Source organism: Salvia splendens, chromosome 3, assembly GCF_004379255.2.
Source record: "Salvia splendens isolate huo1 chromosome 3, SspV2, whole genome shotgun sequence".
Taxonomy (NCBI): Eukaryota; Viridiplantae; Streptophyta; class Magnoliopsida; order Lamiales; family Lamiaceae; genus Salvia; species Salvia splendens.
In genome coordinates, this window is record NC_056034.1 from 24,138,585 (window position 1) to 24,158,137 (window position 19,553).

The window sequence follows — 19,553 nt, forward strand, 5'->3', positions numbered from 1 at the left end:
AGGATTTATATCCTTTAAGCATGAATTATTTGAGTTCTAGCATGCAATTCTGTTTTAACATGTGAATAGATTAATCTCATAATCTGTCAAATTGATTTTGCATCTGATTTATTTGTTTTGTACAAGTCTTCCGCTGTGCAAGGGGCTCCAAACCCCAACATTGACGCCAATGGGACGCCGGGAGGACATCGGTGTGTCGGAACTCTCATCCTCGTACATCGGCTGGTTGAGGTCCATTGGAGGTGCGCCGCTGTCGCTGCTCGTATAATCACCGACGGCAGTGTTCTTCGTCCTCTTCGCCGCAACCGATAGGGGCACAATCCCTCCTTGGAAATTCTGCTTATCCTTCAAGAGAAGCCAAGAGTTGTAATGCTTGAAATCGCCGTACAATTAAATGTACGATGCAAGCGCTTAATCGCGCACATCAGTCAAACTCTCGTCCCTGCCCTGCTCCCTCAAGCACTTCTCGTACTCCGCCGAGAACAAATTGATCCGCTTCTTCACCTGATCCCAGTGCTTGCGAAGCTGCTCCCTATGGCGCTTGTAGGCGGCCGCCGACTTGGCCTCGTTGTAGCGATCAGCGATGCGCTCCCAGTACGCGATTTGCTTTTGGTTGTTGGCAAACACCGAGTCCTCCGAAATATCAATCCAACACCTAACGAAGACAATGGTTTCATCCGGGTTGTAGTTCGTCCTCCCTGGGGCGAACTCTTCATTCATCTCCGGAGGCGGCAACTTCTGGGCCCTTTGCCTGTTCCGCTTCTTCTTGGTGGCGGATCCCGAGGCAGCGGCGGCGCGGCGGGGTGGGGTGTGGGCCCGGGTGGGAGACGGCTCCATATCTGACAGCCCGTACGAATCCATACTGAAATCGGGATCGTACTGGGTGTTGGAGTCAAAGGGCCGGTATTCATCAGGATCTGTACCCGGCCACCATGCACCACCACTGAACATCGGACTATCCGGACTTGAGTAATCACCGGGATTCATTTTTAGTGTATGAATGAGTGAGAATGGAAGAGTGGAGTGAATGGAATAGTGAAGTTGGGGTGTATATATATAATAAATTTTGAAGAATTAAAAAATAAAAAAAGAAAACACGTTGCATCGTCCGCGTGACCCGCATTGAGGCGGGCGATACCGCGGAAAATGCGTGGTCGAAGCTCTATCGTCCGCGGACGAAGCATAGTGCGCGGACGATGGATGTGCCATCGTCCGCATGGCTACAGTGGCGGGCGGGCTATCGTCCGCCCCACTGTGGGTATGCCCTAAGAGCATCTCCAATAGCATCGAGCGCACCGGCTAGCCGATTCTTGGTGCTCGCCGGTCCGCTCGCCGAACCATTGCAGCCGGCGAGCGCCAAATCGGCGAGAAAAACGGCGAGCGCACGCCGATTCCCGAGGGCTCGGCGATGCGCTCGCCGATCTCCTGGCCGCCATTGCAGGCTCCAATCGGCGAGCGGGATTTTTTTTTATTATTTAATTTTTGAAACACTATATATACGCGATCTGCACGTCATTTTCATTTGCACCACTTGTTTTAACGAGTTTTCTCTCTATCTTAATTTCTGTACCAGATCAACAACGCGAAATGAGTAACGCGGGTGGTAGTAGTGGGGATGCTGAGGAGTTCGAACGACGTTTGAACGACCAGTTGGAGGCCTCCCGAGAGATTGACCGGCTGATACAACGAGCCTTGCAGCCGACGGTACCTAGACCTCGACCCGTTGTCCACCGCCGAGCAGTGATTGATAGGGATCACGTAGCTGCACATCAGCGGCTATTTGACGACTACTTCGCACCGGAGCTGCGGTTTAACGCCAACATTTTCAGGCGGCGTTTTAGGATGAACAGGGCCCTGTTTATGTGTATTGTTGACGCTTTGGAGCGTCGATATCTGCGTTTCCGCTTCAAGCACGATGCGGCTGGCAGACCCGGCCACACACCTATTCAAAAGTACACTGCGGCAATCAGACAGTTGGCCTACGGAGGCGCGGCAGACATGTGGGACGAGTACTTCCACATCGGCGAGTCGACTGCCCTTGAATGTATTAAGTATTTCTGTCAGGGCGTGGTTGAAATGTTCGGTGGTCAGTACCTTCGAAGCCCTACCCCCGAAGACTGCCAGGAGATGATGCAGATACACGGGGTGAAGCATGGGTTCCCGGGTATGTTAGGCAGCATAGATTGTATGCATTGGGAGTGGAAGAACTGCTCCACTGCCTGGAAAGGGTTATACACGACCGGCTACAAGAATCCCACGATGATCCTCGAGGCCGTAGCTGATTACCGGCTGTGGATTTGGCATGCATATTTTGGGGTAGCATGGTCGAACAACGACCTCAACGTCCTCAACTCGTCGCCCCTTTTCAACGAGCAGTGCCAGGGCGTCGGTCCGGCCATCAGTTTTGTCGCCAACGGGAACCAGCATGATATGGGCAACTACTTGGCGGATGGGATATATCCTAGGTGGCCCGTCTTTGTGAAGACGATCAGATGAGAGGAAGACCTACTTTGCGAAACGGCAGGAGTCGGCGCGCAAGGACGTGGAACGCGCATTTGGTGTGCTCCAGTCTCGATGGGCGGCAATTAGGGGTCCAACGCGTTTGTGGCATGTCGACTGCATTGCTGATATAATGTATGCATGTATTATCATGCACAACATGATTGTCGAAGATGAAGGTGTACAACTGACTAGTTGGGCCAACGACGAAATGAAGCCGGTCCAAGCCACGGCGTGGCCACCCCCAGCGTACGAAGTGGGGTACCTCACGATGAAGCCGGCCGCCTCCAAGCACATGCCGACATGCGCCAAGTGGAAGCTCATATTCGACTCCAAAAGGATTTAATTGAAGAGTTGTGGGCGCGGAGGACTGCACGGCGTTAGTTTTTTTTGTAAATTTGTAATTTTGTAATTTTTTTAATGTACCTTTTTTTAATTTAAATGAAATTATTGCATTTTCCCGTATTTGTGTCGTAAGTTGAATTCCGTATTTTGTGTGATTGTTATTTTTATAATTTTGTTTATTATGGCTGGGCTATGGCTGGACTATTGCTTATCCAGTTGCTTATCCGGATGATGTGGCATGATGAGTTTTAGTGCTAATGATGTTGCAGGAGCAGTTTGTGGCTGGGCTATGGCTGAGCTATTGCTATTGGAGATGCTCTAATAGGTCTCCGAGTAAAGTAAAATTAGAAATAAATATCATACGCGCTATATATATATATATATATATATAGGTTAGTGATCAAGATATAACTAATCTTAAGTGTATAACTAGAGAACAAATCTCAGCCACACATCTTAATGGAACAAATATTATTTAGTTTAATAATATAAAATAGGAGAAGGGTATTTTTGGAAATTACATTTGAGATTTAAACCTACTATCAATTACGCAGTTTTCTTCTTTCTCATTCCAAATCTGCGATCAAATCTCCTTCCAAATTTCCTTCCAAATTTCCTTCCAAATCTGATCACTTCATCCAAATCGCGATTCCATGATCTGTGATGAAATTAGGTGTGTGTGGTTGCAGAGGATAGGGTGAATTTAATAGTTGAATGCTTGGCAGTTCCTGTACTCTTTATTCTTCAATTTTTTCTGTAAAATTTGGGTTTGACTGTGGAGTAAGTCCCCTTGCAGTTTATATTTGTATCTGAGGTGGTGAACTTAAATACAAGAAATATATTGTAATGATCCTTGATAATTAATAAATTTTCATAACACGATCGAGTAAATGAGGGATGTATTACAGTTGGGTTTTACTGTATATGCTAATGTTTGCATCATAAATCATACATTGCGCTATTTAGGGAGTTAATTAATTTAGATTGATAATTAATTATCGACTGAATATGTAGTACTTGTAGATGCTTTTGTGAAAGATGGGTATTATGCTATGCATGGACCATAGTTAAATTGGAAACATTGCTAGGTTCAGAATTGGATCGACGCCTTGACGTGCCCAATCAAACTCACTTATTACTTCTATTCATTTAATTCCAAATCCAATATTTTCAAATTAAAATCCGCCACTTAACCAATTTTGAAGTACTAGTTTTGTTAACAATATTACCTCACTCTTTGTGCAAATTATTACTGATTTTACTTCACTCTTGTTAACAAAACACATCACTCTTATTGTGATTTTACTTCACTCTTATTAACAAAACACATCACACTTATTCTGATTTTACTTCACTCTTGTTAACAAAACACATCACTCTTATTGTGATTTTACTTAACTCTTGTTTACAAAGCACATCACTCTTATTGTGATTTTACTTCACTCTTGTTTACAAATCACATCACTCTTATTGTGATTTTACTTCACTCTTGTTTACAAAACACATCACTCTTATTCTGATTTTACTTCACTCTTGTTAACAAAGCACATCACTCTTGTTCTGATTTTACTTCACTCTTGTTAACAAAACACATTACTCTTATTGTGATTTTACTTCACTCTTGTTTACAAAACACATCACTCTTATTCTCATTTTACTTCACTCTTGTTAACAAAACACATAACTCTTATTCTGATTTTACTTCACTCTTGTTTACAAAACACATCACTCTTATTCTCATTTTACTTCACTCTTGTTAACAAAACACATCACTTTTATTCTGATTTTACTTCGCTCTTGTTAACAAAACACATTACTCTTATTGTGATTTTACTTCACTCTTGTTTACAAAACACATCACTCTTATTCTCATTTTACTTCACTCTTGTTTACAAAACACATCACTCTTATTCTGATTTTACTTCGCTCTTGTTAACAAAACACATTACTCTTATTGTGATTTTACTTCACTATTGTTTACAAAACACATCACTCTTATTCTCATTTTACTTCACTCTTGTTTACAAAACACATCACTCTTATTCTGATTTTACTCCACTCTTGTTAACAAAACACATCACTCTTATTCTAATTTTACTTCACTCTTGTTTACAAAACACATCACTCTTAGCATGATTTTACTTCACTCTTATTTACAAAACACATCACTCTTAGCATGATTTTACTCCACTCTTGTTAACAAAACACATCACTCTTATTCTGATTTTACTTCACTCTTGTTAACAAAACACATCACTCTTATTCTGATTTTACTTCACTCTTGTTTACAAAACACATCACTCTTATTGTGATTTTACTTCATTCTTGTTTACAAAACACATCACTCTTATTGTGATTTTATTTCACTCTTGTTTACAAAACACATCACTCTTAGCATGATTTTACTTCACTCTTGTTTACAAAACACATCACTCTTAGCATGATTTTACTCCACTCTTGTTAACAAAACACATCAATCTTATTCTGATTTTACATCACTCTTATTTATAAAACACATCACTCTCGTTCTGATTTTACTTCACTCTTGTTAACAAAACACATTACTCTTATTGTGATTTTACTTCACTCTTGTTTATAAAACACATCACTCTTATTCTCATTTTACTTCATTCTTGTTAACAAAACACATCACTCTTATTCTGATTTTACTTCACTCTTGTTTACAAAACACATCACTCTTATTCTCATTTTACTTCACTCTTGTTAACAAAACACATCACTCTTATTCTGATTTTACTTCACTCTTGTTAACAAAACACATTAGTCTTATTGTGATTTTACTTCACTCTTGTTTACAAAACACATCACTCTTATTAGGCATGCACAATCCGGCCCGGCCCGCCGGTTCATGAACCGGAACCGGGCCCGGAACCGGCGGGTTGAACCGGCTGAAGGGTCGGAGGGTCATAAGGGCCTGTTCAGGTTCGGGCATAACTTGAACCATGAACCGGCGGTTCAAAACCGGCGGTTCGGCGGTTCGAACCGCCGGTTCAAAGGGTCGAACGGCTAGGGTTCGTAGGGGTTCGTAGGGGTTCAAAGTAGGGATAGGTATGAACCGGCGGTTCGCCGGTTTTGGGCGAAAACCGCCGGTTTTGGAGGAAAACCGCCGGTTTGAACCGGCGGTTCCGACCGGTTTCCGCCGGTTCCGGAAGCTTTTCAGGCGTAGGGGGCTAGGTGAGGTCAGAAACCGGCGGTTTGTGTCGGAAAACCGTGGACCAACCCGCCGGTTTCGTGGAAAAACCGCCGGTTTTGAGGTTGAACCGCCGGTTCAGGCGGTAAACCGGCGGTTCGGCCGAAAATTTGAAAGTTTGAAATTTGAATTTTTTTTTTATTTATTCCAATTTTACTCCTATAAATACCTCACTTCTCCTTCATATTTCCTTACCCCATTCTTGTGTTAACAAGGATTTCATTCTCAATCTCCATTTCTCTATTCTCTCATCATTCTCTCTAATTGCGCAAGTTTAATTCTACACTTTCTACTCACTACTATATTTGTTGTGCTCATAATTTACCACTTCTTTTATACTTCATACATATTTTATTCCAAGTCCATATTACTTTTCATTTATCAATATATTCAATATGTCTTCTTCTCGTGGTGGATCGGGACGTGGTGAGCGGGGCAAGGGAATAGCCCAAGATCAAAGCACTACGCGTCCCTCAAAATCTCGACGACCTAGTCGTCGAGATGTTATGGACGAGGTTTCCCGATTGGCAGCCGAACGCATGCAAGTAAGTAATGAAAAATTTGTTTTCCAATTCACATGCACAAAATTTCATTAATTTTTTTTTTGCGTTCATACTTTTAACTTCTACGTACATAATATTTGTAGATGGAAGAAGATCATAGGACCGCCATGCTACTTGCTGAAATGCAACAAGGCGGGGGTAGGGGAGATGAGGAGTTCGACGTTACTATATCGTCGGACTCGGACAACAACGAGGATAGATCGCATTCTCGTATTCCTTCTAGCACCGGCGGAAATGAGGAGATGCCTCCCCCTGCACCCACTAACACGGCAAAACCTTTGAAATCGGACATTTTTATCAAACACTACAAGAAGGTGGCGGTGGTGATTCCAAGTCCTCACGATCCGAACTCTCAAGAAGAGACTTCGGACTTTCATGCTTATTGCAACTATTGCGATAAAGTGTACAAATGGTCCGCCGGTGGTGGATATGGCACCCTCCGTCGCCATTTAGTGGCAAAGCATCCGGTAGAATGCGGCACTGCCTCTACCCAAAGCCAACTAAACTTCCAACCCGCCGGCGCCGGCTCGGGTTCGTCAGGTGCGCCTCTATTTAAATATGATAAAAAGAATTTTGATGATACAATGACTAGATGGGCGGCTATGAAGCATATGCCCTTTAATGTTTTTGATGACAAAAGTTTTGAGGTTACTATGCAAAGTGGGTTGAATGTAGCAATCAAAAGAATAGGTCGAATGACCGTGCAACGATCTACCGTTCGGCAGTGCTTGGAGAAAAAGGTAGAATTATCACGTTATTTAGTTAACATGGGCCACAGGGTGAACATTTGCTCAGATGTTTGGACGGATTGTTTTAACCGTCATTCATACATGGGTATTAAGGTTCACTTTGTGGACAACAGTTGGACTTTGAACAAGCGTTTAATTGGTTTTAGAGAATTTGAAAGCCCACACACTGCACCAGAAATTGCTTCTTTGATTATACAAGTGTTGAATGAGTTTCAGCTATGCAACAAGATATTTTCTATTGGTTTTGATAATGCAACTGCCAACACCGCAAGTATTGCCGATTTGATTGCGGCTTGTACACCGGTAATTGGAGGTAAGTATTTTCATCAAAGATGCATTTGCCATATTTTAAATTTATGTGTACAGGATGCGCTTGAATTATGGCAAAAGCATGTCTCTCCTATTAGAAATGCAGTTAGATTAATCCATCAAAAGCCAGCTATTGGCAAAGCATGGAAGAAATATTGCCATCAAAAGAATGTCAGGTACACGAATTTTACTATGGATGTGTCTCATAGATGGAATTCGACATATGATTGTCTGAATTCTACCTTGACACATAAAGATGCTTTATGTGATTTTTATAGAACTAACCCCTACCGTGATTTATATCTTTCGCATAGTTGTTGGGATAACAGTTTGGCTTTATTTAAATTGTTCAAATATTTCAAAAATGCTACTGTTGAATTGTCGGGTGTTTATTATTGCACTGCTGTTCGTGTTTTGGAGCATTGCATGTACATATCCTTTGGTTTTAAAACTTCAATGAAAAATGCTTCCTCTTCTCCCGAGTTAATGTGCGTTTTGTATTATATGATTGAAAAATGGCTCAAGTATTTCAGTGAGATTCCTAACGTGTTTTTGATTGCAAAGGTATTGGATCCAAAATGGAAATTAGCAGGTACCTCTAGAATTTTAGATTTTTATTATAACAATTTGAGTTCAATTGATCTTGGTCCCCTTCAAGCAATCCAATCCGATACCAGTGACGAATTTGGAGTCGACCTCTCAGAAACCTTTCAAATAAACCTCCCGGACCGGTCAGTTGTGCAACAAAACCTCGAGTATAACTTGCGCTCTCTCTACACCGAATATGAAACCAAGTATAACACCACTCACCAAGTCAGAAGACCCCCTCCTCCACAACATAACTATGGCTTTGCATTTCAAGCCGATTATGATGACCCCGACGCGCAATCCCAACTAGCCGACCTATACAACTACAGCACCGGCGGAAGGTCCTCAGGTATGGTCAGTGAATTAGATTTATATTTTGAATCACTCTTTTCCTTTGGTGATGAAGGTCCTACTCCTCCCGCCCAAATCGACGTCCTCGATTGGTGGGGAACCCACGAGAAAGATTTTCCCATCCTTGCTTCAATGGCCAAGGAGATTTTTTCTGTTCCGGCTTCCACCGTCGCCGTCGAGTCCGCTTTTAGTGTTGGCTCGCGCGTTTTGGATGAATCAAGAAGTAAGCTCTCAGGCGAAAAATATGGAAGCCGTGATGTTACTTGATGATTGGGCCAAAGCTGACGTCTGAGAACAAGAAAATGATTGGAATGATCGTCAAGAGGGATCACAAGATGAATTCACCGGGGATGATGATTAGGCCAACCGTCAACCGCCGCCGGCCAAGCCAAATAGGTATGTAAGGTAAGAGAACTACGTGGACTTTGATTCCCTAATGCAAATGAGCAATTGGGATACGTAGGCACCTCAACTTAAATTTTTAATTTAAGTTGAGCTCAAGTCCTTTTTCTTTTATTTCTTTTTTTTCCCATTAATTCCTACTTTAAAAATATACAAATACAATTGCATAATTGTATTTGTATATACTCTAGTCGATGAAGTATATTTTTCTATACGGCTTAATGAGGGAAACTTTTGACAATTCTACTATAATTGTTGATTGTTAGACGAAACTCAACATTTAAAGTTGAATTGCTAAAGGTGTCCTTAATTTAGTTATGTAGAAAGATCTTCTTCGCCGGTTAAGAGTATATATATAATACACTTATACGTTTAAGAACTTCAACGTCGTTTCTTGTCATTTGTAATTAGCTCTTCACTAGTAGTCTCATTTGTATTTAAATTTTGTTTAAGACTTCAAGACCGCCATATGTTTTCAATTTGTAATTGTTGTAACTTGTAACGTGTAATTTGTAAATATGCAATTTCAATAAAATTGCAACTTTAGTCGTATTATTTTCAATTTTATTTACTCACATTGCATACAAAAGCAAACTTGAAAAGTGTAATGTAATTTGATTAAAATTGAAAAGTTGAAAAATGCAAAAAATTAAAAATAAAAAAAATCGTCAACCCGCCGGTTCGGGCCCGGAACCGGCGGTTCGAGCCGAAAACCGCCGGTTTTGAACCGGCGCGTAACCCGCCGGTTTTTTGAACCTGAACCGGAACCGCCGGGATCTAGGCGGGCCGGTTCAGGTTCGCGAATTTTCCGACCCTTGACCCGCCGGTTCGGGCCCGGAACCGGCGGGTTCCGACCCTTGTGCAAGCCTAACTCTTATTCTCATTTTACTTCACTCTTGTTTACAAAACAAATCACTCTTATTCTGATTTTACTTCACTCTTGTTAACAAAACACATCACTCTTATTCTGATTTTACTTCACTCTTGTTTACAAAACACATCACTCTTAGCATGATTTTACTTCACTCTTGTTTACAAAACACATCACTCTTAGCATGATTTTACTCCACTCTTGTTAACAAAACACATCACTCTTATTCTGATTTTACTTCACTCTTGTTAACAAAACACATCACTTTTATTCTGATTTTACTTCACTCTTGTTTACAAAACACATCACTCTTATTGTGATTTTACTTCATTCTTGTTTACAAAACACATCACTCTTATTGTGATTTTATTTCACTATTGTTTACAAAACACATCACTCTTAGCATGATTTTACTTCACTCTTGTTTACAAAACACATCACTATCAGCATGGTATCTGAGAGTATAAAAGTTTTGAAAAATTCAATTAACATTCTGCCATGTAATGCAATCTCAACTAGTAATCACCATTCCAAATTCCTGAAACTTGAATATATGAACTTGCAATAGTATAATAATATAGTCTAAAATTCAACACGGTTGGGCATCAACTCAAAGTCAACTTGCAGTACACAACCATTTTCTCAAAAATCAAATCGGCAGTTGAATTGTATCAATCCCCAACCAACAATAGCGGAATACGTCGTATTCTGTGTAGTACGCAGCCTCAGCGAGCTCCTAATATACGAAGCACGCCACATCCCCGAGCTCGGCGGCCGAATCGAGGTGATCCAAATGAAGCTCCGGCAGCTGCAATCCATCCTTGAGATCGCCGACGCCAGGCATGAAATCGACAAAGGAATCCACAACTAGATCGCCGAGACCAGAGAAGTCGCCTACGACATCGAAGATCTCCTCCTCGTAGTCCTTTCCCCGCCTAATTTTGCAAAAGAAGGAAGAGGAGAAGATGAGAAGAACACAGTTTCTTTTTCAAATGCCAATGACGTAGCCTAATTTTGGATGTGCAATGACCATTATATCCCCGCCTTGTTATTGTGGAGTAAATTTGTGATTGAGGGAACTAATTTCTCCTTAAATTAAAAAATGACATGTATTAATACTAGCCCTTGATTTTTTTGATCTTGTGGCTATGATTTGTTTTCTAGTTATTTAGTTAAGGGGCATTTGCTATAGATCACTAATATATATATATATATATAGGGTAGTGATCTATGGCAAACACCCATTAACCAAATAACTAGAGAACAAATCACAGCCACAAGATTAAGAAAATCAAGGGCTAGTATTAATACATGTAATTTTAGAATTTAAAGGAGAAATTAGTTCTCCCCCTCACAAATTTACTCCACAATAATCAAGCGGGGGTATAATGGTCATTTGAAAGAAACTGCGTTGCATCTTCTCCTCTTCTTTTCTCCTCTTCCCTCTTCTCCAAAATCAATTAGTATCACACAAAATGGCGGTGAATTGCTGCTGGTGCTCTTCTTTCGCTGCCACCGCCGCCATTTACGCCGCCGCCAGAGCTCCCAACACCTTCACAATCACTCGCCGGAGGCGGAATGCCTTCTCACAATCGATTAGGAATCCTATTAATCAAATTACTCCGTCCAATTTCACGGAATCGGAGCTCAAAATCGACTCCGACGAGATCGACTGCAAAAGCACCGGGCTGGATGTCAAATGCGTGAAGAATTGGAGCAGGTGAGAGGGGACACGAGAGATACGTTGGTTGAATTTGCGTTGGAATGGGGGCTTCTGATATCGCCCTTCTTCTTCTGGGGAACGGCGGCGACAAGGCGGTGTTCTTCCAGAATGCGATGTGGTTTTTCAGTAGCGTCTTGAGGCCTTGGTAGTCCATGTATGTTGTCTGCCATTCCTGGACCAATTGGGAAGCTAGCTCCCTCCCTAACTTCATCTTTGTGTATCTTTGTGTGTTGTGATGGATGGATTGATTGATTGTTGTTGATGAGCAAATTATAAATGCATCTCATTGTTGTTCCATTGAAGAAAGGAGAGAGGGCAGACAGAGTGATGATTTATAAGAAGTTGATTCATTGAAGAAGGAGAGAGGAAATGTGATTAATTTTAATTAATTAATTAATTAATTAATTGGAAGAAGGTGAATTGGTCGTGTAATTTTTCATATCTGTCTCTGATACTATTATTTTAATTTTGGATTATTGCTTAATTAATAATTCCACCTTTCACGCTGTGTTGATTAATGCAGATTTGGTGTGGTGTGTGTGATGTCTTTTGTTAACAAGAGTGAAGTAAAATCATGCTAATAGTGATGTGTTTTGTTGACAAGAGTGAAGTAAAATCAGAATAAGAGTGATGTGTTTTGTAAATAAGAGTGAAGTAAAATCAGAATAAGAGTGATGTGTTTGTAAACAAGAGTGAAGTAAAATCAGAATAAGAGTGTTGTGTTTCGTAAACAAGAGTGGAGTAAAAATCAGAATAAGAGTGTTGTGTTTCGTAAACAAGAGTGGAGTAAACTCAGAATAAGAGTGATGTGTTTTGTAAACAAGAGTGAAGTAAAAGAGTGATGCGTTTTATAAACAAGAGTGAAGTAAAATCAGAATAAGAGTGATATGTTTTGTAAACAAGAATGAAGTAAAATCAGAATAAGAGTGATGTGTTTTGTAACTAAGAGTGAAGTAAAATTCGGAATAAGAGTGATGTGTTTTGTAAACAAGAGTGAAGTAAAATCAGAATAAGAGTGAAGTAAAATCAGAATAAGAGTGATGTGTTTTGTAAACAAGAGTGAAGTAAAATCACAATAGGAGTGAAGTAAAATCAGAATAAGAGTGATGTGTTTTGTAAACAAGAGTGGTATAAAATCATGCTAAGAGTGATGTGTTTTGTAAACAAGAGTGATGTAAAATCATGCTAAGATTGATGTGTTTTGTAGACAAGAGTGATGTAAAATCATGCTAAGAGTGATGTGTTTTGTAAACAATAGTGAAGTAAAATAATGCTAAGAGTGATGTGTTTTATAAATAAGAGTGATGTAAAATCATGCTAAGAGTGATGTGTTTTGTAAACAATAGTGAAGTAAAATTATAATAAGAGTGATGTGTATTGTAAACAAGAGTGAAGTAAAATCATGCTAAGAGTGATGTGTTTTGTAAACAAGAGTGAAGTAAAATAATGATAAGAGTGATGTGTTTTGTAAACAAGAGTGAAGTAAAATGGATAATTTAATTTGACCGTAACTTATCTTAGTGAAGAAGCATATGATTTCAAACTAGTAATGTTAGTTTAATGAAGCTCTGATGCAATGTTTTGCCAATGCTCCATCTATAAAAAGATTGAAAAAAGAAAGAACACAACACACATCTCTAAAGCATGAAAACTCCAACCATTTCTTTGAATTAAGTCAATTTGTAACAATTAATAGCAGATAAAAAAATAATTAATAAACAACATTCAAAACAGAAAATTAAATTGTATTGTACATCCAGTTGAATGTGGCTATTAATACGACACCATATCAACATGACAAGTTGTATGTGGTAATATAGGGAGTACTACAAGTGAATTTTTAGCTCAAGATGAAGTGGTAATCCGAAAATTATGAATCGAGTGCGCTGAAGGACCATCTCAAAAAAGAACAATAAATCGAGTGCTGCTGAAGGACCATCTACTTGAAGACATGAGCTCATGCTCATCCAACGGCTTCAATCATTCCCTCGCCGCCAATGCTGCACCACCCTCAGGTTCCGCCGCCGCCAGAAAGCTCGCGCCGACTTCGTCAAACCGCCGGTGAATCCAGCTCTCTCGGCTCTCCAGAGCGTGATCACCGCCATGAAGAAGAACGACCAGCAGCTCGTTTTTCTGTTCTGGAGCAGAACATCGACAATCTCAATCTGGAAGAAAATGAATCGCGTATGAGCTAATGAATTTCATACTGTCATTTCCAAAAATAGCCTTGGCCCATTTTATATTATTAAAATAAATAATATTTGTTCCATTAAGATGTGTGGCTGAGATTTGTTCTCTAGTTATACACTTAAAATTAGTTATATCTTGATCACTAACCTATATATATATATAGGATAGTGAAAAAATATATATAGAGTATAATAGCGGCAGCGGGCTGTCTCCCTAAACCCTCGGGCAAAATTTAAACCCTAGAAGGTTGCGGCGGTGGAGTTTGTGTCGTCGCAACGAAAGCTAGTATGTTGCTTCTCTTTGAAACGCCGGCTGGCTTTGCTCTTTTCAAGGTTCTCGATGAAGGAAAACTTTCCAAAGTCGAGGTAATTTCGTCGGAGTTTCCTTCATTTTCATGTTTTTACCTTGTTAATTTTTTTTCTCATTTTTTTTTCTGTTGCAGGATTTGAGCAAAGAATTCGCCTCCCCTGACTCCGCTAGACAGGTATCATCTCAAATGCTATTTCCCCTAATTTCTACTTGTGATGAATTTCTATTTAGTTTAGTGTCTCTTAAATGGTTAAATTTATTGTATGTTCATTTTATTCTGCGAAATGATTATTCATAATTTAAGCTGAATGCTTGACTCCTCCTTCATATTTCATATGGTATTTTGATGTGTCAAAACAATGGACTTAATTAACCATTGATTTCATGGCAACTTTAGGTTGTCAAGCTGAGAGCATTTTCAAAATTTGAGAATATAGCAGATGCATTGTCTGCTGCTACCCAGCTGATAGAAAGTAAACCCAGCAAAGGCCTCCGGAAATTTCTGCGTAGCCACTGTGATGGTGATATTCTAGCTATAGCTGATTCTAAGCTTGGTAACACAATCAAAGAGAAGCTTGTAAGTTTGCATATCTTTATTATTGATTTGATTGTATCAAATTGTTTGTGTTTGTGATTATTTTAAATCTTGCAGCAAATTGAATGCGTCCATAACAATTCGATTATGGAATTGATGAGAGGGGTCAGAAGTCAGTTGACCGAACTGATATCTGGCCTAGCAGCACAGGACGTGGCACCGATGAGCCTAGGTTTATCTCACAGCCTATCCCGATACAAGTTAAAGTTCAGCCCTGATAAGGTGAGTTATATGATTTAGTCAACAAAGATTTTAACTATGCATCTTAGTAATTGATGTGTAACAAGTTAAAATATAATGTTTTAGTTGTAATACTATTAATACATAATTCTTTCCTGTGCTGTGCACAAGGTTGAGTTGTTTTCCATTGTTTAACTGAAAGACTAAGGAAATGCTTGTATGCTCGGCATACTTAAAAAACTTTTTGTGCCACTGTTAGCAAAGGTGAAATTAAATTAAAGAGTTCTGACATGTGATTTTTGCTCTTTGTTTTGTTGTTAGGCACCATCTTTGTGGTGTATCAATGTAGCTGGGTTCATGTTTGCACATTTTTGGTTTTCTTAACGATGATTACTCATGGCTTATACTATAGGTTGATACAATGGTGATTCAAGCCATTAGCTTGTTGGATGACCTTGACAAAGAGTTAAATACATATGCAATGAGGGTCAGGGAGTGGTATGGATGGCATTTTCCCGAACTTGCGAAGATCGTGCAAGATAACATCCTGTATGCAAAGTCTGTGAAATTGATGGGCTACCGTTCCAATGCTGCCAAGCTTGATTTCTCCGAGGTAGATATTTTTTTGTTGTCTTATTTGCCCAACCCTTTTCAACTATTAGTAATGTGATTTGATGAATAAAGATCTGTAAATACAGATTAAACTTTTGCTTCCACTATATGCCATTTTTCATCTTGAAAGAGACCAACAATTTCCAACAATAACAAATTGCTTGCAGCTTCATTCATGGCATTTATACATGCAAATCTTTAATCTAAAAATTAGACCCTTTTTTCCTGTTGATAGTACCAAGCCCTCAATCAATTTATTTGAAGAATGACTTTCTTGTAAATTTCTTAAGTTTTTGTTTAACTTGTTTGTAGATGCTTCCAGAGGAGGTTGAGACAGAACTAAAGGAGGCAGCCGTGATCTCCATGGGAACTGAAGTTAGTGATCTGGATTTGGAGAACATAAAGGATCTATGCAACCAAGTTCTCTCTCTTTCTGAGTACAGAGCTCAGCTTTACGACTATCTAAAAAGTAGGATGAACACTATTGCCCCGAATTTAACTGCACTTGTTGGCGAACTTGTTGGTGCTCGGTTAATTGCTCATGGAGGCAGCTTGGTGAATCTATCTAAGCAGCCTGGAAGTACGGTGCAGATACTTGGTGCGGAGAAGGCTCTCTTCAGAGCATTGAAGACTAAGCATGCAACTCCGAAGTATGGTCTTATCTATCATGCATCTCTGATTGGTCAAGCTGCCCCTAAGCACAAGGGTAAGATATCACGGTCTCTCGCTGCAAAAGCTGCTTTGGCTATACGCTGCGATGCTCTCGGAGATGGCGGAGATAACACAATGGGTGTGGAGAATCGAATCAAGGTATTTCCTACTTTTCTTAGTATGCGAAGGAGGTTCTCATTTTCACAATTTTTTTTAAGTCCTTTGTTACCTTTTGCAGCTTGAAGCACGGCTGAGGAGCTTAGAAGGAAAAGAACTAAGCTGTTCTGCCGGTTCTGTGAAAGGGAAGCCGAATATCGAGTTTTATGACAAGGACAGGAAGAAGGGATCTGGAGGGATGATCACTCCTGCCAAGGTCTGAAACATATTCTAGTAAATACGATGCTGTCCCAATGATTTTAAGTGTAATTATCTGAAAGTACGTTTCTTATTTTGCAGACTTACAATCCGGCAGCTGATTCAGTTCTTGCACTTACGGAATCACTCTCCAAGGATGACAAAGAAGAAGCAGAACCTGAAGTTGTTGAAGAAGAGCAGAAAAAGAAGAAAAAGAAGAAGAGGGCTGAGCCTGAAGGTGCTACGCCAGGAGCAGTTGATGATGCAGAAGTTGAAACCGAGCTAACTAAGAAGGAGAAGAAGAAAAAGAGAAAGCATACTGAAGAAGCAGATGAAGATGGTGATGCGGATGTCAGTGAGAAGAAGAAGAAAAAGAAGAGGAAACATGCTGAAACTGAGGATGGCGGTGACGAGACTTCTGCTAAGAAGAAAGATAAAAAGAAGAAGAAGAAGAGCCAAGACTGATGCATGCACGAGCAACAGGTCAACATTTTTGTTCCTTGGGCTAGATTTGGTGTTGTGCATGTAAGTAGGCCTCTTTCTGGTAAGGTGTTTCTTCGTTAACTAGCCATGGCTGTGTTTCCTAGTATGCATTGGATAATTATGCTTTTGAAACGTGACTTTGTATTTTATTTTATTTTATTTTATTTTATTTTATTTACGTTAGTGAAATCTGAAATTTACATGCTTGTGCCTAGACATCACCACAGTTCGGGAACCGGCGGTTCACGGTTCGGAACCGCCGGTTCCGGTTCAAGAAATCTTAAACCTGAACCGGTCCGTCCTAGGTTCGATGGTTCCGGTTCCTGAACCGTGAACCGGCGGTGCATCTCAACCGCCGGAACCGCCGGTTCCTATCCAGTTCCGGGGTGGTTCGGCGGTTCATGGATTTTTTTTTGTTAACATTGTAATTCAAGTAAAAAATGTAAATATACTTGCATAAATAAAATTAGAATAATGCAATGTACAAATGCAATTTTATTGATACAAATTACAACTTTAAAATTTATAAATTACAACTTAAAATTTACAAATTACAACTTAAAAATTATAAATTACAAAAGATTTAAAGTTTTGATTACAATTTATAAATTACATATTCGAAACAAATGAGAGAAAAAAGAAATAAAAGAAAAGGACTTGAGCTCAACTTAAATTTAAATTTAAGTTGAGATGCCTACGTATCCTCAATGGGGATGTCAATTTAGCCCGCAACCCGTGGGCTGGCCCGAATAGCCCGCTAAATTTATAGGGTTAGGGCTGAAAATTTCTAGCCCGATAAAATTACAGCCCGATTAGCCCGCACCCGATTAACCCGCAACCCGTTAGGGCCAGACCCGAAAACCCGATGGGCTGGCCCGGAAACCCGATAAAATTTATATTGTTCTATTTATTTGACTCTAATTCGACACTTCATTGATTATTTTATAATATAGATTACTTAAAAAATAACTTTCCATTTTATATATTAAATATATAAATTATATATATTAAGTTTTTATTAATATAATAATAGATAAATGAATTAGAAACTTCAAATTCACTAAAAATATATTTAAATTTCTAAACATGCTTTAAAATTTCTTGTTTATGTTTTATTTTGCATAAATCTCAAATATTAGTATTTGATCATGTTTATGTTTGAGTTTAAGCATATATCTTAAATTTATAATAATTAAATATTTTACATTTTATAAATATAACTAATTTTCACCATTATTTATTGGATTGATCGCATGTTAATTTTATCGATAGCAACCCGATTAACCCGATGGGCTAGCCCGAAACCCGAGCTTTTAGGGTTAGGGTTGAACTTTTATAACCCGAAAAAATAACAGCCCGATTAGCCCGCACCCGATTAACCCGCAACCCGAATAGGGTTGGCCCGAAACCCGGTGGGCTGGCCCGATTGACATCCCTAGAGTCAATGCTTAATTGCATTTTGGAATCAAAGTCCACGTAGTTCTCTTACCTTGCTTACCTATTCGGCTTGATCGGAGGAATTGGCCTACTCTTCTTCGTCGGGGAAGTAGTCTTGGTCGGGTTGTACTACTTGATTGTCCCAATCCGGTTCTTGGTCTCTAATTTCGGCGTAGCACCAATCATCAAGTAACATGGTGACTTCCATGTTTTGCCCGGTGAGTTTACTCCTTCTGTCATCCAAGACGTTGCCTCCAACACGTTGCCTTCAACACTAAAGGCGGACTCGACGGCGACAGTGGAAGCCGGAACCGAAAAGATCTCCTTGGCCATTGATGCAAGGATGGGAAAATCTTTCTCGTGAGATCCCCACCAATCTAGGACGTCGATTTGTTGGGGAACGGGACCTCCTTCTTCATCATTGAAGGAAAAGTGTGAGTCAAAATATAAATCTAACTCACTTGCTGAATTTGCCGTCCTTCCTCCACTGCTGTAGCTGTATAGGTCCGCCAATTGGGATTGGGCGTCAGGGTCATCAACTTGGAAGAAGCCAAAGTTATGTGTCGGACAGGGGGGGGTCTAGGTCTCACTTGGTGGGTACTGTTGTACTTGGCTTCGTAATCGTGAAAGAGAGCCCTCAGTGTTGGGAGGTGGGGGAGGTTTATTTGGAATGTTTGGGCTAGGTTTATGTAGTTGTCGTCGTCCTCGTCATTCGATTGCAAAGCTCGGAGTGGTTCAAGATCAATAGAAGCCAAATTGTTGTAATAAAATTCTAAAATTTTTAAAGTACCAACTAGTCTTCATTTTGGATCCAAAACTTTTGCAAGCAAAAAAATCGTTGGGATCTCATTGAAATACTTAAGCCATTTTTCAACCATATAATATAAAACACATTAATTCAGGATTATTTGCAGAATTATTCATTGCAGTTTTAAAACCAAGTGATATATACATGTAATGTTCTAAAACACGAACGGATGTGCAATAATACACGCCCGATAACTCAACGTTGACATTTCTAAAACCTTTGAATAATTTAAATAAACTCATGCTTTGATCCCAACAAGAAGAGGTTAGATATAAATCATCTACACGGAAAGTTCTATAAAAATCAATCAAATATTCTATATG

General features: G+C 39.7%; 1 protein-coding gene across 1 annotated transcript; it reads left to right on the forward strand.

Annotated features, from left to right (window-relative positions):
* The first annotated feature begins 14,002 nt into the window (after positions 1-14,002).
* LOC121797272 (probable nucleolar protein 5-2) lies at positions 14,003-17,174 on the forward strand. The gene is made up of 8 exons (XM_042196031.1): positions 14,003-14,166; positions 14,244-14,285; positions 14,508-14,687; positions 14,763-14,927; positions 15,298-15,498; positions 15,810-16,307; positions 16,387-16,521; positions 16,605-17,174. Exons 1-8 carry the CDS (start codon positions 14,089-14,091, stop codon positions 16,965-16,967), a joined length of 1,662 nt encoding a protein of 553 aa, XP_042051965.1. The 5' UTR covers positions 14,003-14,088; the 3' UTR covers positions 16,968-17,174.
* Positions 17,175-19,553: the final 2,379 nt, after the last annotated feature.